The sequence below is a fragment of the Anser brachyrhynchus genome, assembly GCF_964034855.1.
Source record: "Anser brachyrhynchus genome assembly, chromosome: 1".
Taxonomy (NCBI): Eukaryota; Metazoa; Chordata; class Aves; order Anseriformes; family Anatidae; genus Anser; species Anser brachyrhynchus.
Genome location: NC_137694.1, coordinates 48,374,959 through 48,397,123, shown reverse-complemented (window position 1 = coordinate 48,397,123; position 22,165 = coordinate 48,374,959). Strand labels below are relative to the sequence as shown.

At 43.3% G+C, this 22,165-nt stretch overlaps 1 protein-coding gene and 1 long non-coding RNA gene across 4 annotated transcripts in view; one reads left to right on the top strand and one right to left on the bottom strand.

The window, feature by feature from the left end:
- The window catches only part of CRADD (CARD and death domain containing adaptor protein), a 76,507-nt gene extending 56,675 nt beyond the window's left edge, over nt 1–19,832 (top strand). For both annotated transcript variants that reach the window (XM_080589312.1, XM_080589313.1), the window contains one exon: nt 19,315–19,832. In XM_080589312.1, coding sequence (XP_080445438.1) covers nt 19,315–19,610 — 296 coding nt within the window. In that variant the 3' untranslated portion in view covers nt 19,611–19,832. The remainder of the gene's footprint in view (nt 1–19,314) is intronic.
- On the bottom strand, nt 1,468–19,293 carry LOC308194050. Of its 2 annotated transcripts, none has more exons than XR_013950206.1 (3): nt 12,634–19,293; nt 7,215–11,477; nt 1,468–5,730 (listed from the first exon to the last, which is right to left on the bottom strand). It is a non-coding gene; the product is annotated as an uncharacterized lncRNA (long non-coding RNA). The 2 variants fall into 2 exon arrangements; XR_013950207.1 differs by having other exon boundaries at nt 1,468–7,337; nt 8,615–11,477.
- Nucleotides 19,833–22,165: the final 2,333 nt, after the last annotated feature.

Sequence of the window (22,165 nt, the reverse complement as noted above, 5' to 3'; positions counted from 1 at the left end):
TCTACAAAAAAACTCAAGCTATGTTCTCATAACAAATGAAAACAGAGTAGTTTCCCAAATGAGCTGTGATACCAAGATTTCAGTTTACTTTGGAAGATGCTACCAGGATGTAATTTCATAGGTGGGTTTTCTGTGCTGTTATAACTTGTCAAAACACACTTCAGTTAGTCCAGTTACTGGAATCCCCTGGAGGAAAGCAGCCTTCAGAGGAATGAAAGCCACAGTTTACCGACACAAATAGTTTAACCATCTGTTGCATAATAGGGTGACTTGCTTGGTTATTCCATTGGTTTTTGGTCCTATCCATACCGAAAGGTATTTGGAAGCAAAAGTCCAGACTACCTTTAATGGTGTGATCTTTTTTTGCTGTCAGGGTAAGGAAAGAGGAAAGAAAAAAAGCAAGGGAAGCTTAAGGAAATTCCTAATAATCCCATCCCCTCTGGGATGGAGGGAGAAGGAAGACTTGCTGTGTACGTGGAAGACAGGAAGCATGATTTTGCAATTATGGTGCATGACCAAGACTCCAGAAATCCTGGCTTTTCAGCTCTGCCACAGATTTGCCTGCTGTTCTCCACTCCCATCCTCACAGGCAAAATTAAAATAATCCTGGGAGGGCCCTGGTGCCTTGCAAGGAAGGACACACATGTTTTTTTCTGCCTGATGCTGTTGCAGAATATCTGGAGCCATTGCCTCTGCCAGCTTCCTATATTTCCTCGCAAGAACAAGAGCAGGGTGGGTCCATATCAGGCTGTCTTGTGTGGGGACTAGAGGACGCTTCACGTGCAGTGTACATAAAGAGTGTTAGCACTGCTGCGAATAGAAAGTGTCTGCAGCATGCATAGACTGTCCTTGGTTTTGGGAAACAGGACAAACACCAGATATTAGAACTATTGGCCTGAAGCTCCTGACTTTATTGCTCATTGTTTGGTTTGCTTTTCAGCTCACAAAGCAATTCTTTTCCGCTCTGACTACAGCTTATCACACCGAGAATGTGCGGTGCTGTTGCAGTTGCCGTGGCAGACTTTGCTCCCAATGACACGTTCCATGTGGAAAGCAGCAATTCCACGCGCTGCAGCTAAAGGCTCGCTGAAACCTGGGAGAACAGCTGGCTTGGCTGACGGATATATACGCTCTGTGATGCTGTTATTGAATTGGGGCTGACACCATAAAATCCAGCCCATCGGTGCTTTATCACTTGTGTAGGGTTGCTGTGTTCCAGCTGCACTTTCTGGCTGAACAGTTGCTGGTGGTCTGCTGAGAAGTTACGTGTGTGTGTGTGTGGTTGGGGTGTTTCCTCCGTCCGTACCTCCAGGTGCAAGCAGATCCAGTCGAAGGGGAAAGAGTATGAGAATTGTTTGTCCCCAGACCTCATCATATTTCCAAGAGCTGATATTTTTGTTGGTTTGCGTGGAGCTTACTTGTGCCAGCGAAGGTTGCTGGACTTTCACTTATTTCGTGTTTTGTAGGTAGTTTTTGAGCATGAGGAAGCCAACGCCCTGCTGCTGGTTGAGGGAGGCATTGAGTTACATCTCGCAGTATCTGGGAGCCCTTCTGCGTTGTGGGAAGGAAGCCTTCCCAGAGGAAGCCGTGCCGCCGGGTAGTTGCAGCATGCCCTTGAAGACTCTGCTGGCACGGGCAGGTTGGGTTAACAGCCAAACTTTATAGGAGGTTCCTGGCCAAATAATAATAATAATAATAAAAAAAAAGCAGCAGAAGGAATGAACTAAATCAGTATGTGTTTCCGTCACCGTCTTTTCTGGTGCAGTCCTGCCTTACATACTTGCTAGTGCAAATGAGGTCTGGGCTCGTTCTTGTGTCACAAACAGTTTTTTCGTGGCAGACTCAGTGTGACCAGCGCGACAGGTCGCATTCTGCACCTGGTGCTGTAATGCTCTGAACTGTGGGATTTTCCAGCTGGGAATTCAGATTTCTGCTGTAGCCTCAAAAAAACCCAACCACAAAACCGAAGCACCACCACCACCGGTTAAAGCGGGAAGATTGTTGTAGGTAGCTAATTAAAAATTGTGTAATGGCAATTATGTAGTCTGGCTAGATATTTACTCCTGAAACACGTAAAATAATAGTTTGAGGGAGAGAATTGGAGAGGAGCTATTTTTGCTTTGGTAAAGAGAGCAGCATTCTTTATTTCTGAAAACAGCCGGGGGCTGGTTTGGCAGAAAAATCTTAAACCAGCAGCCGTCGTGCTTGCCATCTGCTAAGACAAAGCAAGCCTTAAACAAGGTTGACTCCCGAGTAGAAACAGAGGCAGCGTGCAGTGCGTGCACATGCTCACCCCTCCTCAGTGATTCTGGGATCCCAAACTTGCTCAAGCCTCTGCACATCAAAATCATATAAGTCTGTGGTCCTGGGGACTGTGTCTTGCCCTTCGCTGGTCACTCCTCTCTCTGCCTCTCCTTCCGCACTAGGGAAAGCTGCTTCGCTTTTGTCCAACCCGGTCGTCTCATAATTCACGGGGGCTTTTCTCCCTCCTTCCCTAACATGCGGAGACGGTGGGGATTACACCGGGGGTGTGTAAAGCCAACTGGCAGAAGGAAAGCATCGCAAGCTGTGCTTCCACGCTGGGCTATGGGGTGTGATTTATACATCCTAGACCCCGAAAAACATTTTTTGAAGATGCAGTTTAAGAGAAAAATGCAGGCTGACCTCTTGCCACACACAAGGCTGGGCTTTCTGATAAACAAAGCAGAGGTAGAGAGTTACCAGCTCCCTGCTGCCTTCAACTCCAAATGCCTGTATTAGCTGGGCACTCATGTAGGAAATTTTTAATAAAAAAAATGGATTCTCAACTTCACTAAAATAAAAAAAAAAAAAAAGAAGAAAAATGTGTCGTGGTGGAATTTTTTGTGTGTTTTTTTTTCCAACAGAAGCTGAGGAAATCGTTATTCTCCCTGTCGCTTTCCTTCCCACTTGAAAAAGTGGGAGGGGAAGGAGCGAAAAAGCTAGAGAAAGAAGAAAAAAAGAGAAAAGAAATTCATTGTTTAAAAGTGGGATGGGATTTTTATTACAGCAAAGCTTGCAACACACCTTTGGCACAAGAGATTCCACCCATCTGGCCAAAGTACTGCATATTGGGCCAGTATGGACTGTGTGACAGACAACTGCATATTGCACATCTGTGATCAGGAAGGGGCTGTGTTCCTCGTGAAGGCGCGGGGGTAGCACACTGCTGCAGCTCCAGGAGCCTTCGCCAGCCACAGCACAAGGCTGGAAAGAGAGGAGGGATGGATGAGACGGCAGGAGATCTAAGCCAGTGCTAAGAGTGGGAGACCAGAAGCAATTCACACTGTGGATTGCCTGGGAAAATCTATTACTTTGTGTAAGTGCAGACGTCAGGATTTGGCTCAAAGGTGTTTTTTCAAATTAATCTCAATGTCTTGAATTCCGCTTTATGAAAAACTAGAAGCAACCGGCAGAGTGGAGGCAAAGTGCAGACTTTGAAGGATGCACGGGTAGGCTGTGGCAGTCAATCTGTTGTCTTGGTGTAGCTTTTCGTGAAGGCAGCAGTTCCTTTGAGAAACGGTCGTGACGGCACCTGTGTCCACAACGAGAAGGTGCCAAAGGCCCACAGTTGCCTTAGGAAAACAAACCACCAGGGCTATTGGCGTGGGTGAAGCACTTCACCGACCTCCGTGCAGCATGACACGCGTCACACAGAGGGACCGCTGCGGTGGTTGTGTGTCAGGGCGTTACCTGCAAAGGCTGAGCAGCGGGAGGAGGCAAGGAGCAGACTGCTTGTGGCAGGAATGCCTCACAGACGGGAGATACTTACAGATACCTTAATGAGTTACCGGTGGTCACTGAAGTTATGTGAAACACGGTTGGGTGAAACCTCGCTGTTTCCATCCAGCAGTTTAAGTGTGGGGGAGCTCCTCTGTGTAGAGCCTCAGCTCCATGGGTCAGGCGTGTCAGGAGGACCTGCACTGAGTACAACTGCAAGATTGGAGCCCCAGCCTGGTAACAAAGACGTGTCTGACAGAGTCTCTGTATCATTCCAGCCCTTCTAGCTCAAAGAACTACTGACCATCAGTCTGCTCCCGTTGCTTATCAGTATATCACTGGAGTTTCAAATTCCAGTATTTTCAGTTCCATACTTACAATGATTTGGGACAACTTATTATTTGCATTTCTAGGACCTCATAAATTAAGCTTTATGATTAAAACAGCAGAGGCATAATGGATCTCCACCAGCGTCTAAAGATGGACACCTGTCAAAGCAGTGGTCATGAGCAGGAAATGGAGTGTGGATGACCCGGATTGTTCCTTACTGTCTCTCTGCTCCCTTCCGATGCTGCTTCTTCTTCACCTGTGTAGGCCCGGCTCCTCAGGGTTGTTGGAACACTCTGATGGCATTCTCTGCATACATAAATTCATACGTGCGAAGCCTTTTTCAGGGTCTAGGCCTGAGATTGAAAACTCTCCAGCACAGCGTCTGTCCTTCCTACATGCTCATATTTAATACAGTGAGGCCAGTCTCACTGGGAGTTTCCAGACAGTACAGTGTGGAAGCCATAAAATACAGTAGTTCAGATATAAGCAAGGCTAGAAGGCTGTTGGGTTAGATTTCCTGGAAAGCCTGGGATGGTGTACAAGTGAGGTAATACCTAAAACATCTTCAAATACATTTTTAAATCAAATGTTGCACAATTAAGTTAAGGCTTCAGAGGAATAAAAAGTAGAGGCAGATTTGCTTTTCTGTGGAACAGGGCAAGTGTGTTGTATTTAATGATTCCCATAGAAAAATGTGGACTTCAAATTAAAGCCACAGTTGTGTTGTCAGTCTAACAAAGTTTTATCATATTGGGACATACAGAGCTGTAGGCCCTTGCATAAAGCCAGTGGAGTTCTCACCGTCTCTTTCTAGCAGAGTTTTGCCTTTCCCTAGGTTTTCTCTTTTAGTCTAATAGGTATATTCATGCAGTAATTACACTTTTACTCAGGGTCAGAGACCGATGAGCACCAGGGCTGTGCTGCAGATTGCTTCAGCTGCCTCCTGCTGTCCCTCCGTGAAGCTCTGATCTTTTTTGACAGATACTCTCAAGCTGTGTTTCTTAATGAAACTGTCTTTAAAATAGCAGTCTGTGGGGCTACAGAGCTATGATTTTTTTTACAGTTGTGTATCTGAAACAATTTTATATGTTGTTTGAAATTGCTTCATTAAGCTGAACACAGTAGTTCCAAACACACTTCTGCTCCCTGTAGGCAGCGTGCTCCTGCAGCACTTACAGATGCAAGCACCTTTGGTTGCCTAAGTTTCTCCAGTTGCGTGTGGAAATAATTGCAAGACACAAAGAACAATATTAAAAATTCTTTGTGCTTTCCTTGCTTGGTTTATGGCAGAGGTCTGTTGAGTCAAATACTTTGTATCTGGCTTGTTTAAAGATGACTGCTGTCTTCTTGTGCTGTTATTGAGATTCTTGTCCACAGTTTCACAGCCTATCTGCACAGAATTTCCTGAAACCACCTGAGGCTCTTTGCAGTTTTTGCCTTGAGTATCCCAACTCATTCCGGCAATTTTGGAAGTGAATACCTTCATAAATATTTAGATTCCAAGGTGTCTGTAGCAAGAACTTTCCGTGGTGTGGCTAAAGAGTTAAGACAATTTATATGTATAAATAGCAGTAAATAATGTGTCTTAAAAGGCCCGAGTCAGAGGTACTTTCACATTCTTGTTGACCTCTTTCAAGTGGACAAGAAGACCTCATTTTCAATCTAAAAAAATTAATAAAGATGTTTAAATAAATCAATCTTACATCTTTAGGACAGAACTCCAAGGCTTCATAATCATCTTAGAAAGCTGGGATCTCACAAACTGAGGGAAAACTGGAGCATTTAAGCCAAATTTTCATCTGTCTTCTGCACTTGAACTTGTCAACTTTGCACATGAACCCTCTGTACCTGTTATTAGCATATTTATGCACACTAATGTGCAAGTGGAAGGTCAGGTTAGGTAGCAGGGCTCTGTGTAGTTTGCTACACAGTAAAGTTTGGTTCACATATGCTGATGCGGTATGTTGTATTTCCTCAAATGGAAATTTGAGGACACTTTCTCAGAATGTGTCAGCCTTGCATCTCAAAAACATTTGGTTATTCTTACTGCAACCCCCACACAAAATTAGGTAACATGTTTAGCGTGAGGCTCGAAATATTCAGCCTTGGCTAACACCGAAACCAATTAGAAGGTCATTGCTTCTCCACGTGTTTTATTTCTGTATTAAAGTCAAGCAGTACCTAGCAGTTCCTCTGAAAAAGGAAGGAAGAGAAAAACAGTGAAGTTTGCAGTTCTAGCACAAAAATTGTCAGCATTATAAAAAGCCCTGATCTCTTTGTTTATGAGTTTGTTAACTAGAAAGATGTTTGCTTAAGAATTTTTTTTTCTTCTTTGAGATTGCTTTTCCATTTTTAACTCTAGGAGATAGCTGTCATGTCAAGAACAGTTGTGGAGCAAATAAGCAGCCCGTCTTGCTTGTTCGTAGCACAGTTTCAGCTTTGGCTCACATGGGGATACAAACATAGTTTGTATTTCTGCATCTCTGGGACAGAACAGAATTGTCTAGTTTCTTGTTTTGCCTTTTGGTTTTGTTTCAATCTTACTTAGGTTAAGCATAGTTATGTAAAATTCCCAAACCAAGTAAAACATATCTTTTATGGTCTGTCTGATCTTCCAGCCTTTTCATTTCTGATGTTAAGACATTTTTATTTCTGATTTGCTACACACAAAAGCCGAAGTGACTGAAATTTTGATACTGGATCAAAATCTGGCAGTGAGTAGACTAGAAAGCTGTGAGGGAAAACATTGTTCTGTATGCGTAAGATAGGAAAATTAATCATCTGAGCACAAGGTTTTTTGATGTTTATGTTTTGTATAGGAATTGTGCCACTAATACTGGCATAAATCTTATACAAATATCCCAAGTAATACACGTGTTTGCTAATAGCTTGTTTGATTTTGAACTTGCTTCAGTCGCTTTGGCAAAATACTATTCCTGAGTGAGAAAAAGAGTAATAGGGCCCACAGCCTTCAAGCGCATGGCTACGGCAGTGAGTCACCTCATTACTTTCAGTACTGCCTTGGGACCTTTAATGAGCGCAGTTGGTCGGAGTGCCGTGTCCCCAGACAGCCACGAAGCACGCCAGCGAGCAAATCCTGCCGGGCATTAGATCAGTACTGAGTAAGAGGGGAAAGAAATACTCACCGGCCCCCCGGTCGCATAAAGTGCTCGGTGGAATAGGTCCTCTGGGTATGCAATGGCTGCACCCACTGTCCTCGTTCCATCACTTTTCCTCAAAGGGTGGTGTGCCAGTTCCCTAAACCAAATCTGTAGAAATGAAATTCTACAAAGGGAGTGAATTTGACTTGCAGATACCTACGAGACTTTCATCTTTTTTATTAAGAAATTTGAAATGTTCATATGTATATATATGCACATATGCACACACAGATATAATCTGACGTTTGCCTTACAGATCATTAAAAGTCCTTTGACTGTGACCTTTTAAAATTACTGTCCCATCAGTCAGCCGAAATTGCTTTTAGGCAGTACAGCTGTGTCAAACAAGTCATGAGATTCCCGATTAATTTCTCTCAAATCTTCAAGTGACTTGGCACGAGAGAGGGCCGGTTGTGATGCTGAACCTCCCACTCCTTTGGAAATGCAGAGGAGCAGATGATGACGCCTGAAGCTCCCCTTCCCGGCACCTATGGAAAACCCTGCCTTGTGACTCGGGCTGCTGAAACTGGGGCTTGGCATGCCAGGCATAGCGACCGGCCGTAGCCGAGCAGTGTATTTTAGTACCAGTTTTCCTGTGGATTTTGAAATGTCAGAAACTCTACTAAAGTTCATAAGCCTTTAAGGAAAAAGGCCCTGACACAAGAAAAGGAGGGAAAAAGAAACAGGAGGGATCTAAGTCCACGTTGCTTACCGAACTTTGTGAAGTCTTTTGCACCTGTGCAAAACGTTTATAGAGAGACACGCAGCTAACCTGTTGGTAGCACTTTGTTTACTTGCTTCTCATGGGTGTAAATGATTAAATAAAATGCCAAGCAGTGAAGGATTCAGCATAATGATAGCACTGTTTTAGCTTGCTCTGCATGGCTCGTTCTATTAATATATGTTTGTGGTCAGGAAGGAACGCAGTCTCACTTGGCTAAAATCTGAAACTCGGTAAAGCATAATATGTGCAGTATTAATTTTGGTTTGACACCTGCCAGGCAAAGATCTTCACCAGCCAAAGGCATTCTTCTGAACCGAGTTCCATCTGTTGTGCAGATCTTTGATTCTGATATTTCTGGCTTACTGAAGCCAAAGCAAAAAGAAGAGCCAGCTCGAAGAAAAATCTCTAGGCAGAATGAACAGTTTTATCAAGGCTAAGTATAATGGCTTGTTGTCATACTTGGTTTAAGTCCTGCAAGGGAAAAATGTGTGACTGGTTGTGTTACATAACAAAACAGCCCTTCATGCTGGCAGCGTTAATTTTGTTGTTGCAGGAGAGAAACATCCACAGCTAAGTCCAAGCGCATGATTTTATTGTTGAAATGCTGCAGCCTTTAGAAAGATTTCTTGGTAGGAAAGTTGCTAGGAAAAAAAATACTTACTTATTGTGCTCAGCAGATAAACATCCTGTAGATTCTGCTGTGGTTCTTACTTGCAAAGGAACAGCGGCATTAATACTTGCCTCAGCTCCTTGAAAGACAGCTCCAGCTATTTAAAATAAGCATTCAAGTGGTTTCTGTCACAAGAAGTTAAATTTCAATCCCCGTGACAAAAGTTGCATGATGAGTTTGTCACGTAGCTGACAAAATAATCATTAATTGCTCCAGTTGTCTTTGTTTTGCACTTAGAGTGGGTGAGTTGCTCTGTCAGAGCTGCCCTGCCCACCTGGGTAAACATTTGCTTCCTATGGAACCACGAGAAGTCTACTGCGAGTATTAACGCGCTTTATGATAGTCATGGCTTCGTACAACCATCCACCGATTGTTAATTATTATTTGTGATAGTACGGAGAAGAGACTTGATTGAGGGAAATGATGGCTCTGTATGGTTCAGACTGGTAATTAATGGTTGAATGTGTCATGAGTATTATTGAACTCCACCGAATTCACTAAGAACTGCAGAGCATTCAAAATTACATCGACACTGGCGTACTTTAGAATGTGATTTTCAGCATTATTTCTAGTGTTGACTCTTGGTGTGACGGATGGCTTGTAAGCCAGGGACTCCTGTCTCTGCTCTATCACTCAATCAGGTAGCTTTGTGCTAGCAAATGGGTGCACCTGGCTTCCAAAAGCATGGGCACACCTGTTCTTTCCATATAACTTTTCAAGGCATATTGGGAAAAATCTTTGGCCACGATCTGAATGCTCAGTGTTTGTATTTAAGCAGTTCTTCCAAATGATTCCTAAAAGCTCAGGTGTTCCTCAGAACTTTTCCATTAACTAGACGTTGCTTCTTTCCTTAGTGTGACATTCCATGCTTGTTCATGAATTTATACCAAAGGTGTCACTGCAAGGATGCAGTCATTAGCTGTGGCTTCAGTGCTGGTGCATATGGCTTATTTACAGACAACAATATGGAAATCTATAGGAAATATCAAGCAAATTTTGCTTCCACTTCAGGTACTAGAGCAGTATCAAATCCTGCAAAAACTAAAGAAGTATAAAAACACAGTATAATTCAGTCCAATCTTGTCTGTAATGCTTAGTTAATCCAGCCTAAAAAGAGAGCAGGTATTATAACCTCTTGTGTTTGTGTTTTCGTTACACAGATATTATTTTCCTTTTATACATCTGTAGCCACCATTTTATTTGTGGAATCATTTATCTGATTTCACGGTATGCAACTGCAGAGAAATACTAGATAGGATTGTAATTCTTTCATTTTTCACGCAGGACACAGAATAAAATCCACAGTATTAGCTGCTGAAACTTCATCCCTGCTCTTCCCAATAAAAAGCAAATGAAAAGTGAAACGTGGATCTGTTTCAGCTCCTCAAACACAGGGGTTGCTTCCTATGGCTTGAAAAGGGTGAAAACTTAAGACAGCTTGGATTTATTTAGGGGATTCCCTGTCAATCTGTTTAACATGGATTAAACATGGGCTGGTACTGAAGGCCATCCGTAATACTGCAGAAATCTGTGGAAGTACAAAACGTGTAAGACACATTACAGAAAAGTTCAAGAAAACTGGGCAGCTACTGGAACTGATTAGTGAGAATACAACTGAAAACTTTTGTCACAAAATCTGAATGTTTATGTTTCAGGTTTTAGCAGTCTGTTGCCACATCCGCAGCTACTATGCAGTCATTAGCAAGTGATAAAGAATACATGAACTAGCTGCTGCTGGTATGGAGCCAAATAGGAACATCTGCATTCTTGAATTGCCTGTAAATTTACAAAATTTTATGCTGCCTTCTTTTCATACCCCGGTACCAAAAATGCATTTAATGTCACAAAGCATGGAGCTTTAGAGAGCACAAAGGAGAAGAGAGTGCCAGTGAATGAAGATATATGTACCTTTTAATTACTGCAGTAATGCAGAATCCCTGGAGGATTTTGGCAGGAAGGAGTTGAACTTGGTACCATGGGTGGATTCTGCTTCACTTGAGGGAGACCATTTAAAGTTGCCATAGATTTGATTATTGCAAAATCATGGCCACATTTTTTTTAGTGCGTGTTGACTGCCATGGTATTAGATTCAAATTTATTTAAAATAAGACAGAGAACTTCCTATCTTGTAGTGCAAGTTTAAAAAAACAGCACGATATGGAAGAACACAGCCAATCTTAATAATTTATATTTACTTTCATTTTGATTAGTGTCTTTGATAATTTAATTATGAGAAGTGGAAATGTAAATTACCATAATAGAAGTTCACTTATGCTAAGTGTATTTTATGATCACTAATTGACAGAGGTTGGATTTTATACATACACATTCTGTATATTAATGACTATGTGGATTCATCAGACCACAAATTATCAATTTACAGAAACTTTAAAATCCTTCAGTTGTGAAGCATACCTATGGCATGCACTCAACATAAAATTCTCTGTCAATTTTGTTTTGCTGTAGTGTTGTCAGTGGAAAAAATGTGCAGCATTCTACCGTTGGTTTATTTATTTATTTTTTTAAATGTGCTTATGGTACAGGTTCCGTTCTGTAGTTCAGTCTGAGTATTTAATTGACCGAGATTTGATTTTGATTGCATTAGAGGAGATAGTATATATTCTGGATTTATACAGGCATTCTTGGGAAGCTAATTGGACATGTTGTTCCTGCAAAGGTGTAGGTTTTCCATCCCTAGGATTTTCCCATGTTGATTCAGTTTTGTGGAAGGAGAGGGAGTTCCCAAGCAGAGATCAGTGTATACTTGGCAGTCATCATTAAATGGTGTCCTCTGATATACTCAAACGGGTTGAAAGAGGTAGGCATGGCTGTCTCTTTGGTAGTGAGCAAAAACCTACAGAGGAGGCAACAAGCACAAAGAAGTGGAACAATGACCACAGTCTGCGAACTTGACAGAGAAACAGCTGCACACATGCTAAAAGCAGAAGGCTGTACATCTTCTCTAAGTCATTTTTAATCTTTTTCTGTAAATTATTTTAATCTGAGAGTATTAACCCTATGTACAGAAAGATATCTATAATGGGGTCAGCTGTCAGTGTTCAGGTTTTACAGGATATGGTTCCGCTTTTCTTGCTCCCTGGTAAAACACTTTTTGATCCCCAGTGACACCAGGAGGTGGACCATAGTGGTTTTCAATATACTTTGGATGGGTTGCATGATCCATGTTGTTCACAGAGTTATAGAAAAAATAGCTCTACAGTGATATATGGAAGAGAAATATTTTTCCATGTTCCCTGGAGCATGATTATTTGGAGCTGTTACAAAACACCAGTGTTCTCTTCCCTGCCTTTGAATCAGTCTGGTGTTTAATTAGCAGCAACAAGAAGAAAAACAACACCCAAATTATACAGCAGGGGTTGGTTTCTGGATAGTCTGTTCTACTTTTTTTACTGATCAGTGATTTGAGCTAGTTTCTCATGTTAAATGGGTCCTGAATCAGACCTTCTGAAGTTCACAACAAGGAAATAACCTTATGGTGCTTCATTACCATTTTTAATTTGCACAGGACAGAATAAGCGCTGCAGTCCCCATGCAGTGCTGCCAAATGCTGTATATCTAGCATGATACTTTCCCATTTGGCACTCCAGCCATCCATTGCCGCAGGTTGGCTTAGTGCTGGTGAATTTGGATGTGCTGTGTGAGGAGGGCAGGCATTTGCCTGCGTTCCGCCTGTTAGAACAGGGCTGGGAGGGAACAGCTGAAGAAAGCAGAAGAGCAGCGCACAAAAGGAGGCCCACTGTCACCACCCATCCCCTTTTGTAGCAAATCCAGCCAACCCACCCCCTGCAGTTATCCAGCAGTTAACCTGTTTTTTCCACCCTTCTCACCATCACCACCTTCACCTTCTGCTCTTTGACTTCAGCACCCACTGGGAGCCCTCAAGACTCGTAATCTCTTTCCCTTTTATCCAGGGTCTCTGGCAGCTCGTGAGGGGCTGCGGCTCTCTGAAGTCTCAGCTCCCTCCTTTACCAGGGGCGTTACACACTCACCTTCCAATTCAGGTTCTGCAACCCCACCTCAGTGCTCTTGAAAGCTTGTCCCAACCTGATCCTCCCAGTGCTGTTCTGCTTCATGACAGACCCAGTTTGGCTGTTGTGCTCGGGCCAAGGGGATTACACTTTAAAGCGAATCTACACGGTTATACGCAAGTTGTTTGCTATTATGACATTTAGTCATTAAACGATTTCTGGAACATAACACACCTGCCAAAATACACAGCACACAGTCTGGCAACCACGGTCATGCCCGTTCAGGATCCAGCACTGTGTCCGTGGTTCATACTAGTTGAGTAAGTGTGCTGCACTCGGAAGGGGCTGGAGGGGAGCAGAGGCTGGCACAAATTCTTCATTATATGTGTTTTCCTTTAGCTGAAGAGCTCCAAATGTGACTGGCTGCTGGCGCATCACTGATGATTGTTCTGTGGAGTGTTGTTGCTGGGAGCTCCCAACATCTTTGGTGCTGTTTCCTACTGTATTGCTTACAGTGCTCTCCTCTTCTGAGGGCCATTGTGTGTATGTGTCTACCCCTAGGAGATTCTAAATCTGTTGGCCAACTTCAGGAAGCCTGCCTAGATGCTGTTGTGGAGAGAATTGATTTCATGAAGTTCTTGAGAATTAGTAGGCAGCTGGAGAGGCCCCGTGAGGAAAGTGGCTGAAGCAGGAGTCAGTCAGCTGTAGGACTCACACCTGGGGTGAACAAGGCTTCTTGGGTTGTTGCTTGTGGGACTGCTTGCTCTAACTTTAGCACTTCTCAGGGAAGAAATGTACTCCAGATGCCAGGAAAGTTGATTAAAGAGGACTCTGAAATGCTTGCTTTGAACTGTTTAGATATTATGAGCCGGTTCTGGTTAGGGGATCAAGTGAAAAATGTTAGGGACTTGAGTCCAGGTCACTGAAGGACTCCATACACCGACCAACAGGAGATGCTGAGGCCAGGTGCATACCTAAGAAACTACTCCTTTCTGCAGTCTCATTCCCAGCTGTGCAAGATTTGAAGTCCAGAATCACCTGCCTATTTGCAATGTGATAATACAATAATTGGAGCGTTTGCCTAGCATTGTTTCAGCCAAGGACTCTTGCATTCGATTTTGCTGTGTCTCAGCATACCTCTTTCTTCGCAGGAGAGTTTTCTCTCTCTCCACCAGGCTCCATTCTGGAGGCTAAGGAGTGTTCTTGACCCTTCCCAGGGAAATCTTTCTATTTTTTGCTGGAACGATTTACCTGGAGAAAGGAAATGAAGTGGAGCATGTCTGTGCATCTCGGCATTAGGATGTACAGCTCAGAGAGATCAGGGCTCCTTCTTCCTTCTTATCCAGTGAGTGTGTACGTGGTCATTTTAATAGATAAAATACAGAGGCGGTGCTGGGAGAAGAAACCAGTCCCCAGAACATCCTTTCCAAGGGGCAGATTTACCAGCAGTTATTAGATAACAAGTGGGCCATGTTATCTCTGGCTCCCTAATGGTATCCTGAACTGCTATGGAGTTGTCCTCACAGGATTAGGTGGTAGCTGATTGGGACTTTTTCATCACTTTGGATTCAGGTACATTATTTCCATCAAAGTACCTTTTACATAGCAGATGGCAAAAGCCAGAAAGTCTTTTTTTTTTTTTTCCTTTTGTTACATCGTTACATCATGTAAAAATGAATTGACTGCGTAAGGGAGGAAGATCTCTGAAACTCTTACAGATGCTTTTTGCCACACACAGAGAAGCCATACTGCCATAAAGGAGAGTGCTTTGTACAAAACCGTAAGTCATTTTGGGCTGCTGGCGGTTCTGAGGAATCAGTTGGGTACTTTGCAGATCACCCAAAAATGCCTTGATGCTTTTTGCTGCTGTGCCCTATGCTGGAGCCAAGCTCATTTGATCCCTACTGAGTTCCGTCGATATAGAGAGCAAGTCAGTTCCTTGATGATGATAAAGATTTCCCAGTGGCTCAAGACAGCCATCAACTGAGATGATCTCAGCTTTTCTTGTCACCTAGATGGTGACAAGAAAAGAAAAAAAAAAAAGTGAAAAAAAAGTTTTTAAGTGATTCAAAGCCCATTTTCACTGGACTTTATGTTACATCTTCCCACTTCTGCCAAAGTGGGGCAAGCTGGAGTGAGTTCCTTTTCCACCCCCCTGATTGTTACAACATCTTGTAGTCTCATGCTGGAAGCTGGAAATGTCCTGAAGGAAAAGAAATGCAGAAGTGGCAACCAGATGCCTTTGCCCCAGCCATATCTTTGGTATCTGGGTTACTCTGTTTTGTCTGGTCCATATCTGTGATAATTTCTATTTATATCCAGGTCTGTTTCCTGTCCACGCTCACCAGCATGGCCGTATCTCTCTGTGCAGCGGTCTGGAAGCACATGTACACACAGGCCAGAAGTAGTTTTTTTCAACTGGGACAGATGGGATAAAGGTTTAGGGTGGATGAGCTTCCTTGAACAGCTAGAGCTGGCAGCAAGGAGCAGGTGGAGAAGGGGAGAAACCTGTTCCTTCGTGCTGCGACTTCGAACAGAAGGAGCCACAGTTCTTCCTCTGGGTCTGTTCCTACTCCAAAACCAGGGTGAATAACATCCCCCCTGCTTCCAGCCCTGAGAAAGGTGTTTTTCATGGTTCCAGTGTTGCTCCAGCAATCTGGCAGGCAGACCCAGGTCAGCTCGCTCCCCAGCAAAGAGCTGTCAGCTCGCCGTTTCTCAGGCGCTTGGTGGTTTTGGTGTGAGCAGCAGCAGGCTGGGCTCCCTCTCTCCACAGCACGCAGCCGTGGCACTTCACAGCACAGACCATGTCCACAGCTGTTGTGGTCTTTCACTTGGTGTGCTCACCAGAGGTAGAAAGGCTGCGAATGATCTTCCCAGGGAAACCCCTCATCACCTGCCAGGTCCCTGTGTAAGATACTCTTCAGAGCACTGCAGCAAGCCTGATAAGAAACAGGCAGCCCAGTGACACCCTGGATGCCATTTAGTTCTCCTCTCCCCAGGCCCCACTTCTTCCAACAGTGTGGAACAAATTCTCTGACCCTAAGCCCGCGTCTATGTTGTCATGTACATCTTCACAGGGGATCCAGCTAAAGCTAGAAGAGCTTCGGATTTATGCAAATTGAGGTCTCGGTTTCCTAAAAGTAGTTCTCAAATGTAGTCGGAGGATCTGCATAATTGAAACTTTTTCTATAATCTTCCTGCCTCCCTCAGCCTGTTCCTGACCAATGCAGATTATAAGTGAGGGTCTATAGTAAAAATAACTTTACAAAGCCGTCTTTAATGTTTTTGCAGTGTGTCCAAAGCAGCTTGGGTGCTGAGGACTGAAAATGTATTTCCCTTTTACCTGAAATGCCCTTGTGTTTATTAAATTAAGAGTGTTATTAGTCCTAGATTATATCCAAACCTTTATATGATTTTGCATTTGCCATAACGAAATGGTCTCACTAAATATTTCAGTATGCCTCTAAATAATGTTACCTGTCATGTAATACTTGTCTGGAGTTTATCTCAGTGACTTTGTATGGGAGCTGAAAAAGAGCTATCACAGAAAATAAAATGGGCCTAAAATAACAGGCCTTTGTATTAAATTTAACATTTGGCTTCTGTCCCAGAATTTTCTGCATCCATATTAGAATCAGATGCTAGCTCAAGATGAAAAGATTTCCTGGATGGTTTTTATTCTTATTCTTATTAAAGGGCTGATAACAGGCTGAAGGCAAGATACTTGTTGTAGTAAAAAAATTTGCCTGATATCAAAGGCTGGATGGACAAGCTGACATGTATTGTTGTTAGGCCTCCCTGCTTGATCATATTTCAGTACCATAAAATCATTCTGCTGGATGTAAAAATTCCAGTGTGAGAGCAAAAGGCTAGGGCTGGCAGGTCATACTCCTTGGGGCACAGGGCTTCTGCCTCGTAGCTGACCGTGGGAGAACCCAGGGGTTTAGTATGAGCAGATTGTTGGCACGGTGTAGCTATTTTTATTGTAAATTTTACTTGTTCTCCAACACTTGTGTTCATATTTGCATTCATGAAAGGCACTCGGGTGTCCTGGTGCTCCTGTGGGACTGGCATCACGTGTAATGCAGGACACCCCACCAGTGCTGCTCAGCCTTCTTCAGGGAGCGGTGTTAGGGCTGACAGGGTCACCTAGGTCCTGCCTCCTTTGCCAGTGTTGACACCGCCGGCAGCACGGGCAGCTGTAGGCCACGGGGCCTTGTCTTCACAGACATATCTGTGAGGCCGTATAAGGCCTGAGGAGATCGGGTGTTCCTGAGCTCTGTGACATGGCCTGGGGCCGCCATCCCGGCACGCACCCTCGTGTCTCACGATCCATTGAGGCCAAAAGGTGGCCTCAATGCTCAGCCTTTGCTGTCGTAGCTGGGACAGCCTGGGCTGTCTCAGTGACCTGTGGGGAAAGCGGTGCGTCCTGTGCCCTGCTCCCAAACCAGCCGCTGCCCCAGTTCCTTTGGCAATCCGGAGACAAAGATCAAAGTGGCCGGGGTTAGCCCCGGCGGGCAGCTCAGCCGCACACAGCTGCTCGCTCACTGTCCCCTGGTGGGATGGGGGAGAGAATCAGCAAGCTAAAAGTGCGAGAACTCATGGGCTGAGATAAGGACAGTTCAGTGGGTAAAGCAGAAGCCGTGCAGAAGCAAAGCAAACCAAGGAACCCATTCGCTGCTTCCCATCGGCAGGCAGGTGCTCAGCCACATCCAGGAAAGCAGGGCTCGTCACGCAGAGCGGTTCCTTGGGAAGACAAACGCCATCACTCCCAGCGTCGCCCCTTCCTCCTTCTTTACCCCAGCTTTATTGCTGAGCATGGCGCCACACGGTGTGGGACATCCCTCTGGTCAGCCTGGGCCAGCTGTCCTGGCTGTGTCCCCTCCCAGCTCCTGGTGCACCCCCGGCCCCTCGCTGGCAGGGCAGCGCGAGGAGCAGGAACGGCCTTGGCTCTGTGCGAGCACTGCTCTGCAACAACTGAAACCTTCCCTGTGTTATCACCACTATTTTCATCAAAAATCTCAAACACAGCACTGCATGAGCCTCTATGAAGAAAAATAACTCTATCCCAGCCAAAACCATGACACCTAGATACTCTTCAGAAAGCAATTTTGCCTTTACTCACAGCATCTCTGTGCAGCACTCATGTATGATTGGGCTCAAGCAGTACAAATGTTCACAGGCGCTGGGTATTCTATGCAAAATCGTTTTGTTTTTGAGGAAATAAAGGAGTGGTACTTTCAGGTGTCGCTGCTCTGCTGTGGCAGAGACTGTGAGCATGGTATGGGAGCTATAAATTAGATTTTGCAAAGCAGCTCTTCTGGAGGGAGGCTGCTGCTTCGGATTGGCAGGCTATAATTAGCATTTTCCTGAGGATATTTTTGCTCTGTTTTGACGCAGTATCTTCAGTGACAAAAGCGGAGTAGCAATTGCAGCCAGCATTGACCGTTCATTTCAGCTTGTGATCTCAAAAGGTATCGGAGACTGAAAATGTTTTACAGATACGCTGCTTTTCTAAATGCACCTTTTTAAAGCAGCTGGTCTGTGGTTTGAATTTGCAGGCAGAGAACCATTTCACCAGCGCTGGGTGTTTACAGCATCGACGTCAACATCTGAGCTTATACCCAGCGATCCTTTTATAGTCAACGGAGAGAAATGTGCATTTTTAGAGGAGCAATTCATCTGGTCTATTTTAGACATCTTCTTTCCGATGAAATGGATTGTCTCCTAGCAGAGCCTGTTTCTCTCCTTAGCAGTAACTAATCGTAGCATGATGAGTTCAGGAGGGGCTATCTGTAGTTGGGTGGGATGGAACCCTTGCAGCATATTTCTGAATAGCACTGTCGTCTCACTCTGCTATTCACACTTTTTTAATTAATTTGGTTTGTTTGTTTGTTGTTTTTGAAATGACCAGATTGCCATAGCAAAGAGATCACTTGTATTTTTAAGAAATACTTGGCTCGGTACCTAAGAGATTTTTTTACCAATGATAATTACAGCTACATTTATGCTTTATTTTGGGAAACCGTGTTGATGGCTTGTTCCTATGGGTTCACCTGAACCATGCTTATCAGTTTATTCAAATAAAAGAAGAAGAAAAAAAAAAGATGGATTTGCCACATATGAGAGGGCACAAAGGGTAATATATTCTGGTAAGTAGCATCTTAGGAGACAGAAAAATTTCTTGTGAACAGCCATCAGCAAAAAAATGGGGCAATACCTGGTAACTAAGGAATCAATTATTTGTGAAGTGTATAAACAGAGAGTCACACGACAGGAGCAATAAGGTATTGCTGGTCCTGTATTTGTCATTTGTCACTGTTTCATACTCGTACAACCAGACTGATTTTCAGAAGGTGCTGACTGCTGGAAGCATGTTCCTTTTAAACCTTTCTTGTTCACTACCCCAAAATCTATAATTACTTTTGAAAGTCTTGGCTTCAGAGTAGAATTCTGATATCTGGATTATTGACATTCAGAAGCTCCAGGCTCTCTAATAAGGTCCATTGAGCATTAGTTTTCCTCTAATTAATCTTCTGGTTGATTATGTAATTCATTTTTCTGGTTGAGTGTGCATTCTGTTTCTCTAGTTAATTAATTCTCAGCTTTGCTTATTCTCTCCTTTGTCAAGGTTTTACCTTAGTATTTGCAGCATTGCGTAGAGACATGTGTATGCATATTCTTTTTCCTTTTTTTTTACAGACATAACTGAAATTGCACCATGTATTTTGAAGAGTTCACCAACAGATCAGCAGATGAACAAGCTCGCAAAGAGACTGGGACCTGAATGGGAGCATATTGTTCTGTGCCTGGGTTTGTCCCATACTGACATCTATCGATGTAAAGTCAATCACCCTCACAATGTGCAGTCACAGATTGTAGCAGCATTTGTCCTGTGGAGACAGCGTTTTGGGAAAAAAGCAACAATCCAAAGTCTGCAAGCCGGTCTGATGGCAGAAGAAGTGGATCCTTCTGTGATACAGTACATGCTAGAGTGAAGCCTTGCTATTGATTGGGAGCTTTCACGCACTTTGCTAAATTAAATAAAGAGGATTCACTGAGATGTATTGAAGATCTGGTGCATCAAACTGGAAGAACTGGGATTGAGAACTGTGATTTTATTAAGCTTATACATTCCAGTTTTCTGTGGCATCTTGTGATTTATAATTCCTTTCATGCCAGATTAATTTTTAGCAGGCATTAAAAAATGGATCACTCTTTCCTGTTCGCTTTTGTACTGTTCCAACGGGGATATAAGGTGACACTTAAAGTCCTTGCAAGCAGGAGGCCCTGCAGTGAGTTCAGCAAGGTTTCTGGTTTCATTGCGGGCGCAACACTTGGTTTAACCTATATTCTGGACTGTATAGGAGCCTTTTTTACTGTTGTTCTGTGCTAGTTCCCTGATATCCCAGTAAGAAATGAGAATAATCACTGTTACTAATTTAACAATTTTATAACAGTTATTGCAGGTGGCCCATTTCACATTTGTTGAAGTTTTAGCACATACAGTTTCTTGCTAGGGTTGATGGCTGCCACCTTAGTCTACCTTTGAAACTGGCCTCAAGCGAAATTAACGGGAACATGGCATGCCTGTGGGGTTTTTTCCCATTACTATTTAATGGATGTAGGTTTCTCCAAGGAGACAGGCACTGTGCTTGTATGCTGTCTCTAAGCATAGCATGGGTGGGGAACTCTCTGGAAAGATATGTAGCAGAAAAGTGATCACAGGATGGGCAGGGGATGGTAAACAGAGCAAGAAGGTGCCTATGAAATGAGATGACTTCTAGGTTGCCTATGTTTATCTCAGCTAATAAACTGGAAGATAAGCTGATATCCAAGGGGTCTTTGCAGTATGGTGTATATCCAGGAGTGGCCAGCTGCTCTCTGAGACCTGATGATAAGAGGCTGAGTGAATCTAAATTCTTTCTGGACACTTTACTGTACCTTAAATTAGGAACAAAGTTTGGATGCACGGTTTCCAGGTCTATTTATGAGCAAGTTCTGGTAGACCATTTAATCTATACAGAGTCATTGCCAGATAAATTCCCATCTTATAGGATCTGCCCCATATAATTTAACAGATTAACAGCCTTGTCAGAATTCTATACTAGAGAAAGAATGAGCCTTTTTGCCTTTTTTCTAAAAATTCTTCTTCTACACAGATTTTTGAAGAGTTTTCCTGAAGATGGGAAATTAGGAAAGACAAAGAAATTTTAAGGACATCCTGCCTGCCGTGTATTTCAGAAGCATGGAAACAGAGAACATATCCTGGCAGGATCAGTTCTCCTGCAGGTCCTGAAGCAATTTGATGGTATTTTAGTCTTCTGTATACAGATCTGACCTTCAGTAAATCATGATCCTGTTATACCTCACTCAGATCTTAACTAATTATATCCTATTACAGCTACTTACAGAGTTTAAGTCTATCAATCAAGAAGTCCAAAATAAACAATAAACAATTTAGGCCTTGTTATTTATTTATTTTACTATTTCACGATGCTTTAATGCCAGCATATACTTTTTGTTGAAAACCATCCTAGAGCAGGTGTAGAGACATCTCACAAATTCATATAGACAAGGCTCAGAGCAGGGGATGTGAGAACTCTGAGCCTGTTCTGCTGGGACTTAAGCAATAGTGTGACTGGCACGTTAGGGAAGAGGGGCAAAGCAGTGTCAGTGGCAGCAGCTTGGAGGAACAAAAGCTGGAAATGGGGAGCAGGAGAAACTACTAAAAGCCTGACTTACAGGAGAAAGCTCCCCATCACGTAAAAGCAAATACCTTATCGTGTTCTGAGCCAGCACGGCCCTGGTCTGAACACAAAGGGGTGGCCAAGGGAGCCATCCCCAGTTAAACCAGCCTGAGCACAGTGCTCGGGAATAGGACCAGTCCCGGCAGTAAAGCAGTGTAATAGTGGGTGTGCTCACAGGCCCTGGTACTTTCTTCTTTGGATTAACTTTGGATTTTACTTTCTTCTTTTGCAAGACCAATGTCAGATTACCCATAACTAGCCCATATAGAGCATTTTTAAGAAAATAGTTTGGAGTAGGTATGAAATCTTATGCCAAAGAAGCCTTCCTAACAAGTAAGGTATCCTTCCAGGTATCTAATATGGACCACTGGAAGCTTGATGGGTCGCTATCATAACGGGCAATTTCTCCATAGTCTTTAAACTGGTCTTTAAATGGGCTAAATTCTGCATCCCAGCAGTGGTACTGAAATGACAAGAGCCGGGACTAGACAAGGAATTTAAAACCTGGTCTCTCGTATTGTAGAACAAAGCGCTGAATTCATAATTTATAGTTACTTTCACATTCCCAGCCCCTAAATTAATGCTGAAATACTTGAGCTGCAAATATTGAAGGGAGAGGTTTACTTATTTTATGAGACAGTTTCCATTGCTGTTATTTTTAAATTCATGGAAATGTTCCTATTAGACTCTTCAGTTTTATTGAAGCTTGTTTTTGCACCACACAAATACAGGGACACATTTAACTTGACAGTAGTATTCCTTTAATCCAGTGTATTTTTCCATCCATTTAAAAATGTTTTTCT